General features: G+C 38.8%; 1 protein-coding gene across 3 annotated transcripts; it reads left to right on the forward strand.

Moving 5' to 3' along the window:
* Positions 1-521: 521 nt before the first annotated feature.
* FAM9B (family with sequence similarity 9 member B) lies at positions 522-9,941 on the forward strand. 3 transcript variants are annotated; one of them, XM_031660576.1, is made up of 9 exons: positions 522-1,145; positions 1,903-2,019; positions 2,518-2,638; positions 2,818-2,849; positions 4,608-4,707; positions 5,554-5,665; positions 7,043-7,141; positions 9,423-9,523; positions 9,632-9,941. In XM_031660576.1, the coding sequence occupies exons 2-8, from the start codon at positions 1,992-1,994 to the stop codon at positions 9,489-9,491; spliced, it is 561 nt and encodes a 186-aa protein (XP_031516436.1). In that variant the 5' UTR covers positions 522-1,145; positions 1,903-1,991; the 3' UTR covers positions 9,492-9,523; positions 9,632-9,941. The 3 variants fall into 3 exon arrangements, with proteins under 3 accessions (XP_031516436.1, XP_031516435.1, XP_009195430.2); XM_031660575.1 differs by having other exon boundaries at positions 1,016-1,145; positions 1,903-2,638; XM_009197166.4 differs by lacking the exon at positions 522-1,145 and having other exon boundaries at positions 1,728-2,019.
* The last annotated feature ends 9,668 nt before the right edge of the window (positions 9,942-19,609 follow it).

Here is a 19,609-nt window from a genome sequence, read left to right on the forward strand (position 1 = left end):
GCAATATTTATTTACTCCTAACTCCAAAACAACTCTCCCCCTATTATAGGCGACTGGAGGTGGGAAAAAGCTGAGTTAACGATAAGTATTAAGGCATTAATTTGTGGGTGAAGGTTGTGGCATATGTCTGGATAAGTCTGGAGCATGAGGGTTTGTGGGCAAGTCTGGGGCATGAGGATGAGAAAGAAAAGTAGTGAGGAAACAAAAATGGTTATGGGCAGGGCACGGTGGCTCATGCCTGTAATCCTAGCACTTTGGGAGGCCAAGGCGTGCAGATCAACTGAGGTCAGGAGTTCGACACCAGCCTGGACAACATGGTGAAACCTCGTCTCTACTAACAAAAAAAAAAAATTAGCAGGGCTTGGTGTTGGGCTCCTGTAATTCCAGCTCCTTGGGAGGCTGAGGCAGGAGAATCACTTGAACCCGGGAAGTGGAAGTTGCAGTGAGCTGAGATCACCCTGCTGCACTCCAGCTTAGGCGATAGAGTGAGACACAGTCTCAAAAACAAACAAAAACGATAAAAGCACAATCCATTGATTGAAAAGGATGCAGCTGGGCATGTTGGAAGCACACAGGGCATGGGAGGGAGCCTGGGCCCAACCCATAGGATGATGGCCATTCTAGCCAAAGGGGCAGGGGTGGCTGGAAAGAGCTCCAGGGCGAGGTTCTAGACCCTGTCCACTTGGCCTCCATACCAAGTCCTGTGTCCCTCCCCAGGAGCAGAAGCTGAAAGAATGTGGGAACAGAGGCCCCAAAGGGCCAACCCCACCTCAGTCCACAGCAACCACTTGCTGTCACTTAGGGGAAGGGGGAGGGCGTGCCAGCAGGGGGCGTGGCCCCACACGGCCTGTCACACGCATGTGCACTGAGTCGACCAATCTGCGAGGAGCGTAGGAAGTGCTGTCGGCAGCTCTCACGAGAACTGAGTACTTGTTTTCTTTTTTGTTTTTTGTTTTTTGAGACAGTCTGGCTCTTGCCGCCCAGGCTGCAGTGCAGCGGCGCGATCTGGGCTCACTGCAACTTCCGCCTCCCGGGGTCAAGCAATCATCCTGCCTCAGCCTCCTGAGAGGACCCGTTTTCTAAGAGATCCTAGTGGTGCTGTTGTCTGCAGGTTCTTTGAGGGCGCCACATCAGGGGTCCCTCAGGTGAAGCGCTCGCGGTGGGGAGGCGGAAACGCAGGCACGAGGCCCTCTGGGAACCAGGGTGTGAAGCGCTGGGCCGCCCGCTGACCTGTGAGGAAATGCCCCTGGCGTGGTCGCCTGGGGCCTGGGTCAGGGTGAGGCCCTGAGGGTGGGCTGGGGTGGGCCAGGGCAGGGAGGGAGCTGGAGCCGCCTGGGTGATCCCTAGGGCCCAGGAGGGCTTGTGTATGTGTTGGGGGGAGGTGCGGAAGGTGGGGGGAAGTGGGGGTGGGGCGAGGGTGTTGTTGGGGACAGTCTGAGTGGGGCCCTCCTGCCCAGCCTCCCGTCAGGACAGGACACTTGGGGTCATCAGGGGTCCCCTGTGCATCCAGGCGGGTGAGTGACAGTGCAGCCCCTGACATTACTCTGGAGGTGGCTGGGGAGATCCTGTGTCACCCGGCGGCCCTCCCAGCCACACGGGGTCGCTGGGGGACCCAGAGGTAGGGCTGAGTTCTGTCCCAAAGGTGCGGCGAGGATCCCGCAGACGCCGTGGAGTTCAGGTGTGAGGGGCAGCTGTGAGCTCTGCAGCCAGCCCCGGGGACGGGCTGGACGGGCTGGACGGGCCAGGACAGGAGGGGACACTGGCATCTTTTCGGTCCCCTCCTGCTCCCACAGGAGACCCAGGGCGTGCCAGCCCCACCCTTCTTGAACCTGTGATCCCAATGGCTTTCCTTTCCGATGCCAGGGTTCCTTTGCTTCCTTAGTGTGCCTTTGCCCTCATCAGGTTCAGGGATCACCTGTAGCTTCCCAGGACAGCCAGCCACGGATCCTGTGGGCAGGAGGGCTGCCAAGGCCCAGTTGGAGGCTCAATTTATGGCGGCCCAGGGGAAGGAGCATGCAGGTAAATAGAGCCCAAGGTGACCCGGAAGAAAGTGCACACCCAAGAGGACGGTCTGTCTGCTTTCTGCGCTGGGGGCACAGGGGTAGCCCAAGGACCCGGGCCCCTTCGTGGCTTTGGAGTCCATCGTGCACGTGCTAAGATGCCCCAGGTTTTCAAAGCAGGCTCAAGGGCCTTAGGCTTCCCATGAAAGGCTCCCCTCATAGCGGGGTTACAGATGCTCCCAGAGCAGCTCTTCTCCATGAGTGCAGTCATGACATCCAAGGGGTCTGACGTGTAGTACGTTGTTTACTGGGACTTGAACCCGAAGGGCTTCCAAAAGTGCCTTGATAAAATGGTCAGAAGCCGGTGATTCCATGTACAGCTCTGCTTTAAAGCCTTAAATGGCAAAAAAGCAAAAAAAAAAAAAAAAAAAGTCTACAACTAGTACATTTCTCCACGAAAAAAGTCCACAACAGTGTCTTCCTCTAAAAAAGGTTTGTCTTTTAAATTTTAATGCAGGAAAGGATCCAGTCAGTGACAAATGTGAGGAAAGAAACCCTTTTACAGAAACAAGGGAGGAAGATGTAACTGATGAGCATGGGGAAAGAGAACCTTTTGCTGAAAAAGACGAGCACAGGGGGTAAAGTGTTTAAGTCACTTTTGCCTGTCGGATAGGGTCTTTTAGGAAAAGTCACCTTTGGACCATGTCATCACTGTTCTATTCTGTGCAGAACATTTCACATAAGACATTTCTTTTCCCAACAAACATGGCATTTTGTGTAGTATTATGCTAAAATTTTGATGTAACTTTTTTTACAGGGCTAATACCAAGAAGCCAGAAGATACTGCAGGTATATTTTAGGAGTTATCTGTCGTTTATGAAAATTGTTTTCAATCATGCAACTGTTGCAGTAAGTTATATGAATCAGTGGATGACAAGACTGTCTTAAATGGCTTATCATATGTAGCATTTAACATACGTATTTAATGTAATCTGTTTGATAAATTTTTCTTACCTCTTTGATTGTTGATGTGGAATGTGAGAATGCTTCTAATAATGGTGAAGCGAGGTGGATGGCTTTTCTTTCATACACGTGGAAATTTAATTGTTTGGAGAATATTAGAGGACATTGGAGGAGAAACAGCTCTATTCGTTCCTTTTAGTGTACGCAGATTAAGTCATATATCAGGTTTTTTGGGGGTGCATGTGCAGGTGTGTTATATAGATAAATTGCATGTCACAGGGTTTTGGTATACAGATTATTTTGTCACCCAGGTTATAAGCATAGTACCTGATGGGTGGTTTTTGATCCTCACCCTCCTCCTACCCTCCACTCTCAAGTAGGCCCAGTTGTCTGTTGGTCCCTTCTTCCTGTCCATATGTACTCAGAGTTTTTAATATGAGTTTTTCATGTTCTTAATTTAGCTATTCTATTGTCACAGCTTTCTGATTTTGTTTTCTTTGAAGTACAAGAGAAAATTGAATTCTCTAAAATCATTTTCTATTATTATTCCAGTAATAAACTGTGTAGTACAAAAGTAAGGACAACTTTTCTATCTAGTGAGAAACAAGTAATTGGATCCAAAAACTCATAAACTTTATATTGCTGTGTGAAATATTAGTTGCACTGTTATAGGGACCATATTTTCAAAAAAGTTTGAGAAAATTTCTGTAAAGATGATGGAGACAATACTCTTATTTTTGAAAAGCTCAATTCAGTTTTCAGCTCTTCGATAGCGATGATTCATACAAGCAGTATATTTGGAAAGCTTTGCTCTGCTTGGTGACAAAGTGCCGGTTTTGTGAGCTGCCTAATACATTGGGCGTTATAGATGGAGACTGTATGTAAAAAATATTTGCATTATGGTACAAATCTTTTATGATTGCTGAAAACTGTTTTTAGCAATTGATGGTAGGTCTCTGATGTGAAATCATGTTTAGGAAAGCATTCCTTGCAGTATTACAGTTTTCTGAAACACAGCACTATGGGCACAAATGTCATATAAAAAACTGCAAGAAAATATTTTAAAAGTGTTTTTGAGTGTATTTCTTTACCTAAACCTAAATTTTCATACTCATGGCCATGGCTTCTTTTATTAAAATACAGTTAATAGCATCAATCACTAGATTGCTTAAAAATGCTTTTCTTACTGTGTATTAACTTATTTCTACCCTTTGGATGGTTTTATTATATGATACTTTTTTGTGTGCTTTACATAATGAGTTGTGCAGTATTTCATGGAAACATCTCCTTTGAATTGTAGGACATTTTGTAAATGTAGAAATTAAAGTCTGTGCTTATAACCCTTTCTGCACATTTAAAAAATAGAAACTTTTAATTATTTGCTTTTTTTCATCATCCGTCAATTAAGTGATTTTCAGTTATACAAATTGGAATTGAAATACGTATATTAATACCTGAAATGTTTTACAGAAAATAAGTGAGTAAATCTTGCTTTTTGAAATGATTTTTGAATTTTATATTTTAAATATCCTTCTTGTATTGCTGAACCATAATGTCCCATATTGATGTCAGTATATGCAAATAAACTACTTTTCAACATTAACTTTTAATCCATTTTCATTTACTATCTAACTGACATTAAAGAGGATCTTACTGCAAAAAGAAAAAGGATGAAAATGGATAAAGCTTGCAGCAAAACAAAGAACAAAAGTAAAAGTGCTTTGAGAAAAAAACAACTTAAAAGGTATGACTGTTGGCTTTCTCGCGTAATGATATTTATATCATTTCTTTGTATTCGTTGGTGCAAATAATTTCAAAAACTACCCTGTACATATTGGCATCTCTAGTGAACAACATATTTTACTTGATTGTTCTCTAAGCAGGTAAGTTTCTTTAGTTTTATAACCTCAGTTTAACAGAATCAAGAGATATTACCTAGAAGCCAATGAAGATAACCTCTTTTTGCCTTCCAGATAAAAATAGTCTTCCTGTAAAATTAATGTTTATCCATTTCTAGAAATATGGTAGCTGCATATAAGATAAATGTTCTCAATGTTTAGTCTGTAGATCCTTAACGATACTCAATTATGTAGAAAGGGATAACCTTATGTTGTAAATAAGTTATCTCTTTTAGTTAAATTGTTTTCACTGTTTCTTTTACAAAACCATTGGTGTGCCAAAGTGGAGAAATAGTTAAGTGAAGCATTTCTTCTGGGAAATCTTACGGGATGAATGGCTATGATAGTCTTGAACCTACTTATGAGAACCCATATGTTATTCAGTAAAAGGAAATGAAAAGTAAACTGCTCTTAGAGAAAATGAATGTTTCTGGGAAACTTATAGTGCAGTAAACCCTCCTTTGTCTTCAGCAGGTAAAGAATATAAGATAGCTGCTCTAGTAGTCAGGAAGGAAGGAATCCTTTCAGAATGAGAGCAACTCATTTCACCTTTTTCCAAAAAGAAGATTTCAGCTACTATTACTCCCTTGCTACTTTATAGGATAAATTATGTCAAGTCAGTTTGGGTTTGAATAGGATTAATTTTTCATCTCTCTATGAAGTTTGACCGTGTTACTTATTATGTGTTACAGGCAGAAACGTGATTATATACATTCTCTGAAGTTGCTGAATGTCCTTGAAGAATACATCACAGATGAGCAGAAAGAAGAAGAAGAAGAAGAGGGAGAAGAAGAAGAACTAATTGTTGGTATCAGGCTTAGCTTTATGTTTAACCTGTTGTATCAATGTCTCAGGGAGTAATTGTTCATGCAGAAATTCAGCAAAGAAGGAAGAGTGCATGAGCCCAGAGAGGGGGCCCGTTAGTGGACTCATGTACCAGGGGAATATAATTGCCATGCAGCATTAGGGGTCCAACTGAAGTCAGCATCATAACGATGAAGAAATGGAAGTGAGCCCAGTTGGAGTATTTGTGTAAGAGCAGCTGTAGGGTTGGAATTTCCTGGGTTGGGGTCTAGCCGAGAAGATTGACAGAGGGAGAGTTGGGCAGGGAATAGATGCAGGGATGAGGATAGATGACTGGCTGTGGAATTTCAGCTGGGACTGAGTTACCTGAGCACATGGGGTGGGCAATGGGCAGTAAACAGTGCTCCATTCAGTGGGTGTCAGGTCCCAACAGACTCCTGAGCTGTAGTACTGAAGTGAGTGACCTACAATGGCAGGGAGGTAGTGGCTGTATGTTGGGAAGATGGAGAAACAGCTGACTACAGTGGTTCAAGGGCTGGGACTATGCAGCCACACTGCTTGGGATCCAACTCCAGCTTGACCGTTGCTAGCTCGGAAACCATGGAAAAATTATTTATCTCTGTGCTAGCTCGGAAACCGTGGAAAAATTATTTATCTCAGCTTGACCATTGCTAGCTCAGAAACCACGGGCAAATTATCTACGAAAGGAGACATGGTAAGAGTACCTACGTCAGAGTTGTTGGAGGATCAAAAGGTTTCTATGTAACGGGTTTATTTAAGTTTTTCAGGATGTGATCTGACCCATGGTTGCTCCTTATCATTGCTATTATTAATATTACGTAGGTGTTGCAGTCATTGGGAATGACAAAATCCAGGGGATGACTGTGCGAGTGAGTGCCACGTAGAGGAGAGGAGAACACTGTTGTTGGAGATTAAGTCAAGGTGCAGAAAGGCCATCATTATTGGGTGGTTCATCTATGTGCCTATTGAAATGACCAAGATTTAATACATGCTTAAAATCCTAGAAAGAATGTTTCTTAGTTAATTTCTGTATAGATCTTACCTATCTGTGGTCAACAAATTGTAGGAAGGTTCATCAAATATTCTTCATTGGAAATCAAGAAATTAGGACATACGTGTTGAATATGTGAAAGTAAGAAAATTATTTACTTAATGACTGATGAAAAAGGTTAATACATCATTTTTAGCATGTGATTGGCGAACACGATTGTTTAAAATTGGTCCTAAATGTTGTCTAAAAGAAAGTGTTCAGAAGTATTGATTTAAAGAGTATTCCTTTAAAGCTAATGGAGAATTGTGTTTTGTAAGTATTAAAATTTACCCAATTTTTATCACTATTTTGTTGTGGGATTCTAGAAAATATTTCAAGAACAACAGAAGAGGTGGCAGCAATATAGAAGTGTTAGGAGAGAGAGGCTGAAAGAGATGAAGCTGCTACGTGACCAATTCTTAAAGGTCTGTTCTATTTGGTAACATAATACATTATAAAATACACCACGTGCATAATAGAAGAAAGTCTGCTTGTTTCTGAATGTATGGAAAGACATTTTGGTTATACATTTTAAATTACTTACCATTTTCACTTTGAATGTATTGTTCCAGATATAATAGTATTGGTAAATGTATTTTTAGGATTCATGAATAGTTTGTAGGAGTTATTTAGAACAGGAAAAGGTAAAGTGGAAATTTTACCTAGAAATATACATCTTATGTATAAAATTGACACTTTATTAACACATTAACTTATTTATGCCAGAGGTTGCAAATTGTTTTTGTGTATGAAAAATCAGACCTTGGCAATGACCTTGAGCAATAGGATATACATGATTCCCACAAGGTTAGCGTTCCTATATGGAACACTAGGCATAAATGGGTTTTAATGAAGATACTATTTTCAGTTTTCAGAACATCAATGACAGATCTATGGTGGAAGGCAGGAAGTCCATAAATCCTTTCTGGATATCTTTTTTACTTGTGTTGTTTCAAGAGTTTTAGTTAAATAGGAAGTAGGCAAGTGTAACTACTGAGTGTCTCTTTTATTTCCTGCTGTAATACAGGAGCGTTTTAATGGCATATTCACTCACAAAATTATTAGTAATTGTTTTACATGACAATTTGTAATCATAAGAGATGGTTCAGATGTATAACAGAATGGGAAAGCCAGCAGATTATTAACACGTTGTGAATTGTGAATTATCTGCTGTCGTATAGCACGTTAGCAAATTATCATCAGACAATAACCTCTTCTTCATGTAGATGTAGATAATTTAGGAAGCAATGGAATTCTTTTTTGGAAGGCCAGGTATTCTTTTTAATAATCTTGTGAAAAGACATGTTCATATGTCACTCCTCTACACTAACTGAGATGTGTTAAATAAACTGAGAAAAGAGTTTGAAAATAAAATTTTCAAGCAACTTGAGGATGATCTATACACAGTTATTTAAATAGAAGTTACAAGTAGAGAACATGTTGCTATAATGCTCCCCAGATACCATCTATTAATTGATAGGAACATGAAACTAGAAGTTTTCCTGTCAGTATTAATGTTCCATGTTACCACTTACGGTAGGAACTTTGCTATCGTCTTAGACTCTTCTGAGTCCATTATCCTTCCCATGCAGTTATCATGAGACAAGTTTTACCTCTGCAATGGTCCTTTAATTTCTTTCTTTAAATTCCCACTGCGGCTGCCCTAGTTCAAGACCTCATTCTTCCTTGCTTGTACTATTAAACTCTTTTCTGAGTTCTCTCTTCTCTTCTGAGCCATCCTTCACTGATCGACAATATTACCTTCCTACAACCCTCCCCTTCCTAAAATGCTTCCTAACCCTTCGCTCTTCCCAGCCTGTCAGTGGTGCCCCGTCTCAGTTCTTAGATGTTCAGAGACTCCCCTTTACATGACCCCCTCTTAGGCTTGTTTTGCCGCTGTCTGTCTTTCCTCCCACTTCTCCAGGCTGACCGCCTTCCCTGAAGGAACTCACTGTTACTCCCATGCTTTGCTCATGCTCTTCCCTCACAATGCTTTTAAAATCTTTTTTTTTGACTGATTGAAACCTTTTGCCAACTAAATCAACATCAGTCTCCATTTTTGGCTACATGTCTGAGTGAGTTGCCCTTCCATAGCAGTTACACGAGTTTTGTATTCCTGTTTTTTAAATTTGTGCATTTGCTCATGTCACAGGAATATGGAAGATTGTGTATTCATTTTTTATGTCTTCCTCAACATTAACATACAACATTTTAGGGAGTAGGAACTGTTGAACTATTTGTTGAGTAAAGAGTATATATTTCAAACATAGTTACATTTTCTCTAACTTGATGAGGTCATATCACCGACCATTTTATCCCTTCAGTGGAAACCATGTTACGTAGACTCTTGCTGATAATATATGGGTCACTACCTGCTGAAAAAATATAATATTTCATGATATAAGTCTGCCCGTCTTTTTCTGTCTTTGCTCCATCTTGACCTTAAGATATTCTTCAACCCATTGTATTTAAGCAAAGTACATGACTGTTGGACCTGCTAAAAAAATATGTCACTGAAATCTGGCATTAAAAAATTTAAGTGGGTATTTGGAGCTCCATGTATTGATTATAGTTTGTTCTATTTGAAATGAATAGCCAGCATCCTTTGAATATTAAAAGCTGTTTCCTTTTGACATTTAATTAACTCTGTTTAAAATGCGAGATGTAAAGTGGTGGTTTGTCAGTGAACTAGACTTTTTCTTTTAGACTCTTGAGAACTTTGAAGACCTTTGTGACAGAGTTTTTTCTGATGAAGACAGTGAACTTGACAACTAGACATGTTTTTAAATAAAATTGTGTCGGAGACTGTAAGTAGTGCATATTTAATATTAAAAACTCAGGATTGATGTAAGCACTGGAATATTTTATTTGCAGAAATGTGTATCACAGTTACTTAAATTTTTTTTTTGAAACAGCTTTTGGAAGAGTTGGCACTTACTCAGTTGTCTCTTCAACCTCTGTTATTCTGATGACTGAAGAAAGAACTTGAACCTATGTTATATGATACAAGCACAACTTGAGCTACAGTAAACTACATGACAGTGTTTTGATAATTGTTATATAAATCAGTATAGCTCCTCTGTCATTTGTCTGTTACATGCCAGACCTCGTTTCTATGATCTGTTGAATGAACCCTAGACACTTCTGTGAGAAAGCAGCAATTGCACAGTTATGTACACGGTCAATTAAATTTTAACATTAAAGATAATTTAGATTTCATTTTGCCTCTGTGGATCTGTATCAGTTCCAAAAGTGTAGAAAGCACGGGCATAGAAAAGTACATTTTTCTCTAATAAAAGAAGACAAAGCCTGCCAGGTGCGGTGGCTCATGCCTGTAATCCCAGCACTTTGGGAGGCTGAGGCAGGTGGATCACTTGAGGTCAGGAATTTGAGACCAACTTGAACAACATGGTGAAGCCCCATCTCTACTAAAAATATAAAAATTACCTGGGCGTGGTGGCACACACCTGTAGTTCCAGCTACTCAGGAGACTGAGGGAGGAGGATCGCTTGAACCCGGGAGTCGGAGGTTGCAGTGAGCCAAGATTGTGCCACTGTACTTCAACCTGGGCAACAGAGCAAGACTCTGTCTCAGAAACCAAGAAGAAGACAAAAGCTATCTTAACTGTGCATTCTTTTGTATTTACTCATTAGGATAAAGAGGCAATTCCAATGAAAGCAGGACTTCAAACAGTAGATATACTCTATGGCCGTATCAAAATTATTAAGAGCACCTTACTGTCTGTGTTCTTGAAAAAAAATTATACTACTGTAAATGATTAAGGCAACTGAGCAAGATATATTAATGTCAGTGCTGAGCCACTGGTTTGTGGGTTTGTCATTTCCACAGATATCAAAATGCCATGTAGTTTGTTTTGGTCCACCATTCAATGATACCTCCCCTCAGCACTGAATGAAAGTATTTTATTAACATTTATGTATGCTTACAATTATTTCACATCTGTGGCAAGGTGAATTATGTAGAGTGCTTTGTTTATTCAGTTTAATATTCATGGATTATGTGGAAGTGTAAGTATATGTACATCTAAAAACTTGAATGATGAATTCGCCTACCTTTCCTTTTTTTAATGTGCAGTTTTCACATGTAACAACATATAACAACATGTAAAAACGATTTTTACATACATGTAAAAACGATTTTTACATGCATGTAAAAACGATTTTTACATGCATGTAAAAACGTTTTGCATGTAACAACATGTTAAAAGATTACATGTTTTTATATGTAAGATTCCTTTTTACATGTAAATTTTACATGTAACAACATGTAAGAAAATGTTCATTTGGAAACACTTTATTTTGTAAATATGAAATTCAGAATATATTTGGAGTAAGCGAAGTAAATGTAGTCTTTTGCCAGGTTTCTGAAATTCCATTCATGAATCCTTCAAAACACAATACTCCACTGGGAGGAGAGGAGTGACTTCCTCTCATTTTTCCTTGTGCTTTTTATGTTAATTGGCCCCTATATACCACTCATCTTTTCTAGGTTTTCCAAGTTTAAGAAAAAAAAAAAACAATGTCATTCAGATTGTGTTTTTCTGCCTGCAGTCACTTATACAGCTATAAGCGAGTCCCTATGGGGAGCATTTCATTCCTAAAGTTTGCATTTTCATAAAGGATTTTCCTTTTCCCAAAGCGTGTGTTGGTAGTACTAAGTACTATTAAGTACTACTTCAGGTTTCTAAGAAGATCCTTATTTGAGATTTCTTTCAGTAGTTACAGAGGCAAAGTAAGCACTGCAGAGGTCCATGTGCGAGTTCTGTTGTACATACTGGGCTATCTGACTACTATTTACTCTATAGTGGAAGGACAAGAAAGAGGCCACAAGGTACTTAATGATGGAACAGTTGATATTTATGCCACCCCTTACTACCTCAAATGAGTAACTGTGTACTTGAAGTCATATTATTTTTGGAGACCAGGTGTCGCTCTGGCCCAGCCAGAGTGGTACGATCATAGCTCATTGCAACCTTGACCTTCTGGGCTCAGGCGATCCTCTCATCTCAGCCTTCAGAGTGGCTGGTACCACAGGTGTGTGCACCACACCCGACTTATATATATATGTATAAAATATATATAAAATATATAGTATAATTATATAATATATAATACAAATTATACACACACACACACACACACACACTTTTTTCTTTCTAGAGATGCAGTCTCCCTGTGTTGCCCAGGCCAATCTCAAATTCCTGGCTTCAAGTGATATATTTCCACCTCAGCTTCCCAAATTGCTGGGATTACAGGCGTGAGCCACCGAGCCTGGCTGCATTATCTCACTTTTATATGGAATCTAAAACAGCTGAACTCACAGAAACAGAGAATAGAATGATGGTTACCAGGAGCTGGGGGAGGTGGAAGGTTGGGAATATGTTGGCCAAAGGGTACAAGATTTCAGTTAGGAGGAGTAAGTTCAAGAGCTCTATTGTAAAACACTGTGTCAACAGATGATGATAATACTGGATTTTTAAAGATTGCTAAGAGGGTCGATTTTAAGAGTTCTCACCACAAAGAAAATTATACTTAAGTGAAGTAATGCAAATGTCAACTAGCTTGACGTAGCTATTTCACAATATATACATATTTCAAAGCAACCTATTGTAGACAGTATATACCATTTAAATTTGTCAATTAAAATAAGTTAGTAAAATGTTTATAATTAAAAATAAAAACTTACACTTATTGCCCTGCAGTTCTGCAGTTTCATGTAAAGTCTGGAATGAGTGTCTTTGGGTTAAAAATCTAGATGGCAGTGGGGCAGTGTCCCTTCTGAGGGTTGTAAGGGAGGACCTGTTCTCTTGCATTTTTTGGATTCTGAAAGCTCCCTCCATTCCTTGTCTCATGGCCTCTTTCTTCGTCTTAAAAGCCAGGATTTTTGGGATCAGATCCTTCTCATGTGGCTGTCTGGTTCCTTCCTCCTGCCTTTCTCACACTTAGAAAGACCCTTGGGATTCCACTGGACTCCCCTAGAGATAACCCAGGATAATATCCATGTTGCAGGTCAACTGATTGGTACCTGTCATTAGCACCTTCCAGTTCATTTCCTCTCTTGCCTTGTCGTCTCACACGTTCACAGGTTCCAGGGATGAGTTCCTGGACATCTTTGGAGGGTACTTATTTTGCCTACCAAATACACCCTTTCTTTAAATGCACCTCATCTTAAAAATAGCATTGTTTTAGGCAGGCACAGTAGCTCATGCCTGCAATCCAGCGCTTTGGGAGGCCGAGATGGGAGAATCACTTGAGGCCAGGAGTTTGAGACCACTCTGGCCAGCATAGCAAGATCCCATCTCTACAAAATAATTTTTAAAATGGCACCATTATAAAGAGGGAGGTAGGATGGATTCCATCCTGGTCTCAGCCATTGTTCAAAGGTGTTGACTTGCATAAACTGAAAAGCCACAGTGACAATAAAAAGCTCATCCCTTGCTACCCGCAAGGAGAAACGCCGGCTCCCATAAGCAAATGGCGTGACTGTAAGTCTTTGTGTGTGTATCCGTGGGCTGGGAAACGGGTTCGTTGAGTTAATGGAGGCTTTGAATTCTGTACTCTCTTCCACCTGGCTGCAAATTATATACAATGGTTCAAGGGATCCTCTCACTTCAGGCCTCCTGAGTACCTGGGAATACGGGCGTGTGCCACCATGCTGGCTAATATTTTTGTGTGTTTTGTAAAGACATAGTCTCGCTGCATTGCCCAGGCTGTTCTTGAACTCCTGGTCTCAAGTGATCCTTCTGCCTCAGCCTCCCAAAATGCTGGTATTACAGGCATGAGCCACTGCATCCAGCTGACCTATGCGCTTTGTTTTTTATTTGATTATTTCATTTAATTTTAATTTTAATTTTTATTATGAGACAGGGTCTTGCTCTGTCACCCAGGCTGGAGGGCAGTGGCACAATCATAGCTCACTGCAACCTCTGCCCCCGGCCTCAAGTGATCCTCCCATCTCTGCTTCATGAGTAGCTAGGACCACAGGCACACGTCACCATGACCAGCTAATGTCTGTATCTTTAGTAGAGAAGAGGTTTGCCATGTTGAAATAGACTCTCTTTATTTAAAACATATGTCTATCTATCCCTGAGTACAGTTTAAAAACATCATTTTTTGTTATTTGAATTTGTAAGAGTCTTATGTGTAAATAGAAAAGAAAATCTTATGATAAAATTAATCATAATTAAAATTAAAATTATTGCATAATTAATATATTAATATATTTGCTTAACAAAATGTTAATATTCTCTTAAAATATCATTACTGACACATAATCCACAAAATCCTACCTTGGATTTTATTACATAGTTTAGAAGTTTTATTGCTTATTCTAATTTTTGTAGTACCATAAATGAATTTTAACATCTCTAAGCACAGGAGAAGATCATATACGTCATTGCCCTTACCTTACAGCTAATAAATGATTGATCATTTCAGAAACCAGGCATTTGAAGCTGTGTGAACATGAACCATTCATCATTACAGATGCCCCTGATCACATAGATACATGGTATCCAGCAATTGCAACTTACAAAGTGTATCAGTCCAAGATCTGATAGGTTCTGCAAATTTAGATGACTCATTTTCCAATATTTTCAAGTTGCAGCCCCATGTTTTCATACATGTCATTTCTGATTACCCATTAAGCATGTTCTGGTAAATTGTTTCTCTCGACTGCTCATGCAGTGTTTTGAACTGGTGCCATAGTAGATTTATTTTCTTCCCTTCAGTATAGACAGATACATGTGCTTATTTCTAAACCTCATCAGCTGCCACTAAGGACCAGGAAGCAAAATCTAAGTGACTGAAAGCGGTTTCAAGTTATTCTTTGATTGGCTTTTGGAGTGAGTTTGATGCAATCTCCTCGCTTTTCTAGCCAAGGTGATTTGGCCAAGTTATCTGTCCTCAACCATTCCCGTTTGGGCTGTAATGCTGTTTTGCCAAACACGGAAACACTAATGTAGATAGCTCACAATTACAGTTTCCAGAAATTTTTTTCACACAGGGAAGTTTTCTTAATGTATAAATCTTTTTTTTTTTTTTCTAAATCCACAAACAAGATTGAATAATATATCACATATACATTTTAATACATATTGTAAATATTTGCATATGAATATATACAATATATGATTATTGTAAACCATTTTATTTTCCTTGCATTTCTTAAAATCAAAGCCAATGAAAAACATTTTAAGTACAATCATATAATTTACTGATAAAAGAAAATTATTTTCCCCTCTTCTATAAATTTACAGAGCCTGGGATTTTCATCAAATAAATTTTGGATACCTTATAGCACTAGCATAGTCCTTTTTTAAAACATGTTTTTGGAATTTAGCTATTATTTTGAGTAGAGACAGCATCTCACCATGTTGCCTAGGCTGGTTTCCAAGTCCTGGCTCCAGTGATTCTCCCACTTCGGCCTCCCAAATTGCTGGGACTACAAGGAATGAGCCACTGTGTTGGCCCAGCATAGTCCTTTGAAAAAAAAAAAAAAAAAAAAAAAAAAAAAAAAGGCCACTGTAAATATTTGCTGAGCTATTGAGTGAGTGGATGGATTAACAAATGAATTAACCAATGAAGTGGTGTCTGAACTTAGGAGAAATTCTTTTTTTTTTTTTTTTAAGGAACATTAGTTAAAATGTACTAAACAGCTCCATGCAACTTCTCCAGAATGATGGACATTGCCCTATAGACATATATGAAAAATGCATATGTTTATTTATAACAGATATATAACTTTTTTTATTACTGTATTCACTTTATGTTGCACTTTTTTTTTCTACAAATGACTACAAAAGCCTGTTCGTTATAATACAATTTCTATAGGCACTTAAACAAACGAAATACCTCCATCCTTATTTGTGTTCAAAATTTGAAAGTTGCTATTTTGGGGTCATTTTTAACTATGTTCATATCTCTGTTTCTGAATTTGACTTGGTAATGCTTTCTTATTTTTTAAATTTATTTAATTTTTTTTCTTTACATAGGTTATTGGGGAGCAGGTGGCGTTTGGTCACATGGTATTTGGTAACACAGGAAAGTTCTTTAGTGGTGATTTGTGAAATTTTGGTGCACTCATCACTCGAGCAGTATACACTGAACCCTATTCGTAGTCTTTTATCCCTCACCCTCTTTTCACCCTTTCCCCCCTAAGTCCCCAAAGTCCATTGTGTCGTTCTTTTGCCTTTGTATCCTCATAACTTAGCTCCCACTTACGAGTGAGAACACATGATGTTTGGTTTTCCATTCCTGAGTTACTTCACTTAGAATAATAGTCTGCAGTCTCATCGAGGTCACTGCAAATGCCATTAACTCCTTCCTTTTTATGGCTGAGTAGTTTTCCACTGTGTATATATACACCACAGTTTCTTTATCCACTCATTGATTGATGGGCTTTAGGGTTGGTTCCATGATTTTGCAATTGCGAATTGTGCTGCTATAAACATGCGTGTGCAAATATCTTTTTCGTATAGTGATTTCTTTTCCTCTGGGTAGATTCCCAGTAGTGGGATTGCTCGATCAAACGCTAGTTCTACTTTTAGTTCTTCAAGGAATCTCCACACTGTAATGCTCTTTTAAAATATGTGCTTTTGATTTCTTGCTTGTATATTTTTGTATTTGGAAATTGATTTAGAAAGTATATATAATCCATAGAGACCTCAGCCCATTTTTAATGATTCATGTTACAAACACTCCAATAGCTTCCTGTGGGTTCGGCATGGCAGGAAGTACAGGTGAAAGAAGACAAATAAGACAGAACTGGTATTCTGGAACTTGAGAAAATGAAGAACGCTGGCAATCACAATGCAGTGTGAGAAGTGTTATGAGAAATGCATTTGCGGGACCCCTCGGGGCACATGTCTGTCTCCTAGTGCAGCCCAGGAGGTATTGTCATGGAAGGCATCCCTCTTAAATCATCTCCCAGAGGATGGCATCTGATGAGGTAGGACGCATATTCCAGGCAAAGGAAGCAAATGCACTGGGTTATTAAAGTATTGCAAATAACTCCTGCACACTTCTGGGACAAGTATAAATTGGTACAAATCCTCCTAGGAGAAATATTTGGTAACATCTGCCAATATTAAAATGTATTAATGATCAGATATGGGACCCAGCTCTCCCAGCTGTTCCATTTTTGAGAACGCTTCCTGCAGAGACACTTGCACATGGGTGACGTGGCAGATGCAACGTTTTGTTCACAGCAGCCCTAGCCTTCGCACAGAGTTACAAACACCCTGGATCTTCCTCAGGAGAGGAAGGATTCAATAAAATACTGTGTGTCCAAATGGTGGGAATGCCATGACAATCAAATGATAAGGAAGATTTTCTGAGATATGATGTTAGGTGAAAAAAGTGGGTTGTAAATGGATGTGTATGATATACCATATATTATGTGAATAAGGGAAAATATATATATGCCTTTACTTGTTTCTTGTAAATGTATAAAGTCATATCAACGTGTATGTAAGAAGCTGACAAAAATATTTGTCCCAGTGTGTGGTGTTGTTATATGGGACTAGATGCAGGCCTCATTGGGGTGAAGGATGAGAGGGAGAGAGTGGTCCAAGAAACAGCTACAGACCTTCTCCAAGCTTCCACAGTCATCAGATCATGGCCCATCCTGAGTTCATCCCAACTCCTAGACATTTCTCCCTGCCCCACAGTAGAATATCTTGTATATATACAGATGCGCGCACACACACACACACACACACACACACATTCATGTGCCTGGCTTATGGCCCAAATAAGATCCATGCATAACAATTAAAGGTAAAATTTTTCTTTTAAATATGTACTTTGTCAAACTCCTGCAGCAATTATAAAAGCCTTAAATTATGAATGGAGTAAAGGAGGTTTGTTATTATTATCAAACTCTCCTAGACACAATTATATTTTTATTATGATTTTTCTTTTAACTCATAGTGATCTTTGTGTGTCTTTTTACATTTTTAAATATACAGGGCCATTGAAGGTTTTCTTTTGGTATTAACTTTTTAATTTTTGTATTATATTTAGAAAACTTCAGATTCTTTGAAATTTGAGAAGACATACTTTATGTCAAGTGGGTAACCAAGTTTTAGGAAATTTTCTGGAATGCTTGAAAAGGTTGTGTGTTCTCCAATTATTTGGTGCAGTTTTCTATATATGTCCATTACAAGGAGCTTATTAAACTATTAAATCTTTTATATTTATATTAGTTTGGTCTCTATGCCAGTCATAGACCATTCTCACAGCTGGTGAGAATATGCTGAATTATCCCAGTATGATGGTGGATTTGTTCATTTCTATTTTTATTCTGTTAATTTTTCTTTTATGTATATTATATATAAAGCCATTTAATTAGATGCATATAGATTTAAATTGTTATAGCTATCTGAGAACTTAACAGATTTTCCCATAGGGATAACTGTTTTACCCATAAGAATGACTTTTGCATTAATATTTAATTAATCTGATGTTGATACAATTAAGCCTTTTTCCTTAGGTTAATACATATATGGTATTTTGTTTTCCATCTTCTTTTCAAACCTTTTGTGCCTTTATCTTTTCTTTATAGAGTTTAATCTGTTTGTATCCATTGTGTTTATGGATGCATTTCTATCATCTTATATTGTACTTTCTATTAGTATACTTGCTGTTCATATCACTTTTATTCTATCTTGTTTGTGTTTGTTTTATTTTAGCTTGATTAGTACCATTTTATTTTGTCCTTTATTGGGTCAGAAGTTACATCCTCTAATTTTATTCTTTTATTGGATATTATAGAAATATTAAAATATATATTTTTGAAGTGTGTACACAAAGGAAGTGAATGAGTAACCCGACTCTTCTTCAGAACAATATAAAGACCACACAAAGTGGGCACATAGCCGTGGAGGGACAAAGGTGATGCTGTGGCACACAGACTGAGCACGCAGAGCTGGGTCTCTTCCGCAATGATGTATGTCTGTGTGAAGGATGCCAAGGCACACTCTAAGATAATGTTTGTGTGTGTGGCGGGGGGGGGGGGGCAGCGTGTGCGTGAATGCGTGCATGTACACCTGATGCATGCTTAGGAATATGTGTATATCTATGTGCATCGTTGTTTTTAATTCAAAAAGTACATAGCTTTCATTTTCACAGGAAGTTATGATGCAAAGAACATGATTCATACAGCAAATACCTTTGGCACATTTGGATGACTTTTTAAGGTAGCATCTCATTTTTTAACCAATTTAGCAGCTGTCTGCATCCTAAAAAGCTGGATTCAACTTTAAAACTTCCCCAGTCTAGTATAGTATAGTGTAAACAGATCAATCGCCAGAGGAGGGGGATTAAGCAGGCATATTCTGAGCAGGTGACTGGAACACAAAACCATTTATAAAAGCAGAATTGGGCCTGTGTGTTTAAAAGCATAAAAGAAACTGTGAAATATCTGAAATCCAATAGCTAAGAGAAATTTCACATGGAGAGACTGAGAAACTTCTGCAATAATTATGAAAGCTTTAAGTTATAAATGGAAAAAGTGTTGCAGAGATTTCCGTAGTAATTTCCAAAAATGAATCTGTTGCCCACTGAAACTCGGGACAGTAAGGAAGCACAAAGTTATGGCAAGACTGGGCTAATTCTAATTCCATTGGCCATGCCTGACTAAGCATTTCATTAATTCTTTAGTGAGAAGAGATTTGAATTACAGTTGACATCAAGAAGTAGTTACATTTCTATTTGCCAAGATCAATCATTCAGCAGCATTTAATAATTGATTCAGTAATATGGAGTTGGTCATTCCTAAATAATGTTTTCTGTTTGCTTTGTAAATTTCTGAAGCAAAAGGACAAAACAATTATTTAAAAAAATCAAAGGTCAGTATCAAAAAGGCAAAGT

Source organism: Papio anubis, chromosome X, assembly GCF_008728515.1.
Source record: "Papio anubis isolate 15944 chromosome X, Panubis1.0, whole genome shotgun sequence".
Taxonomy (NCBI): Eukaryota; Metazoa; Chordata; class Mammalia; order Primates; family Cercopithecidae; genus Papio; species Papio anubis.

Bases quoted from the DNA above. Each gene is read 5' to 3' on its own strand.
- FAM9B (XM_009197166.4), top strand. From the start codon at position 1,857: ATGCCAGGGTTCCTTTGCTTCCTTAGTGTGCCTTTGCCCTCATCAGGT. The intron at 2,020-2,517 runs GTAAATAGAGCC...ATTTTAATGCAG, and splicing joins CCAGGGGAAGGAGCATGCAG to GAAAGGATCCAGTCAGTGAC. The intron at 5,666-7,042 runs GTTGGTATCAGG...GTGGGATTCTAG, and splicing joins GAGAAGAAGAAGAACTAATT to AAAATATTTCAAGAACAACA.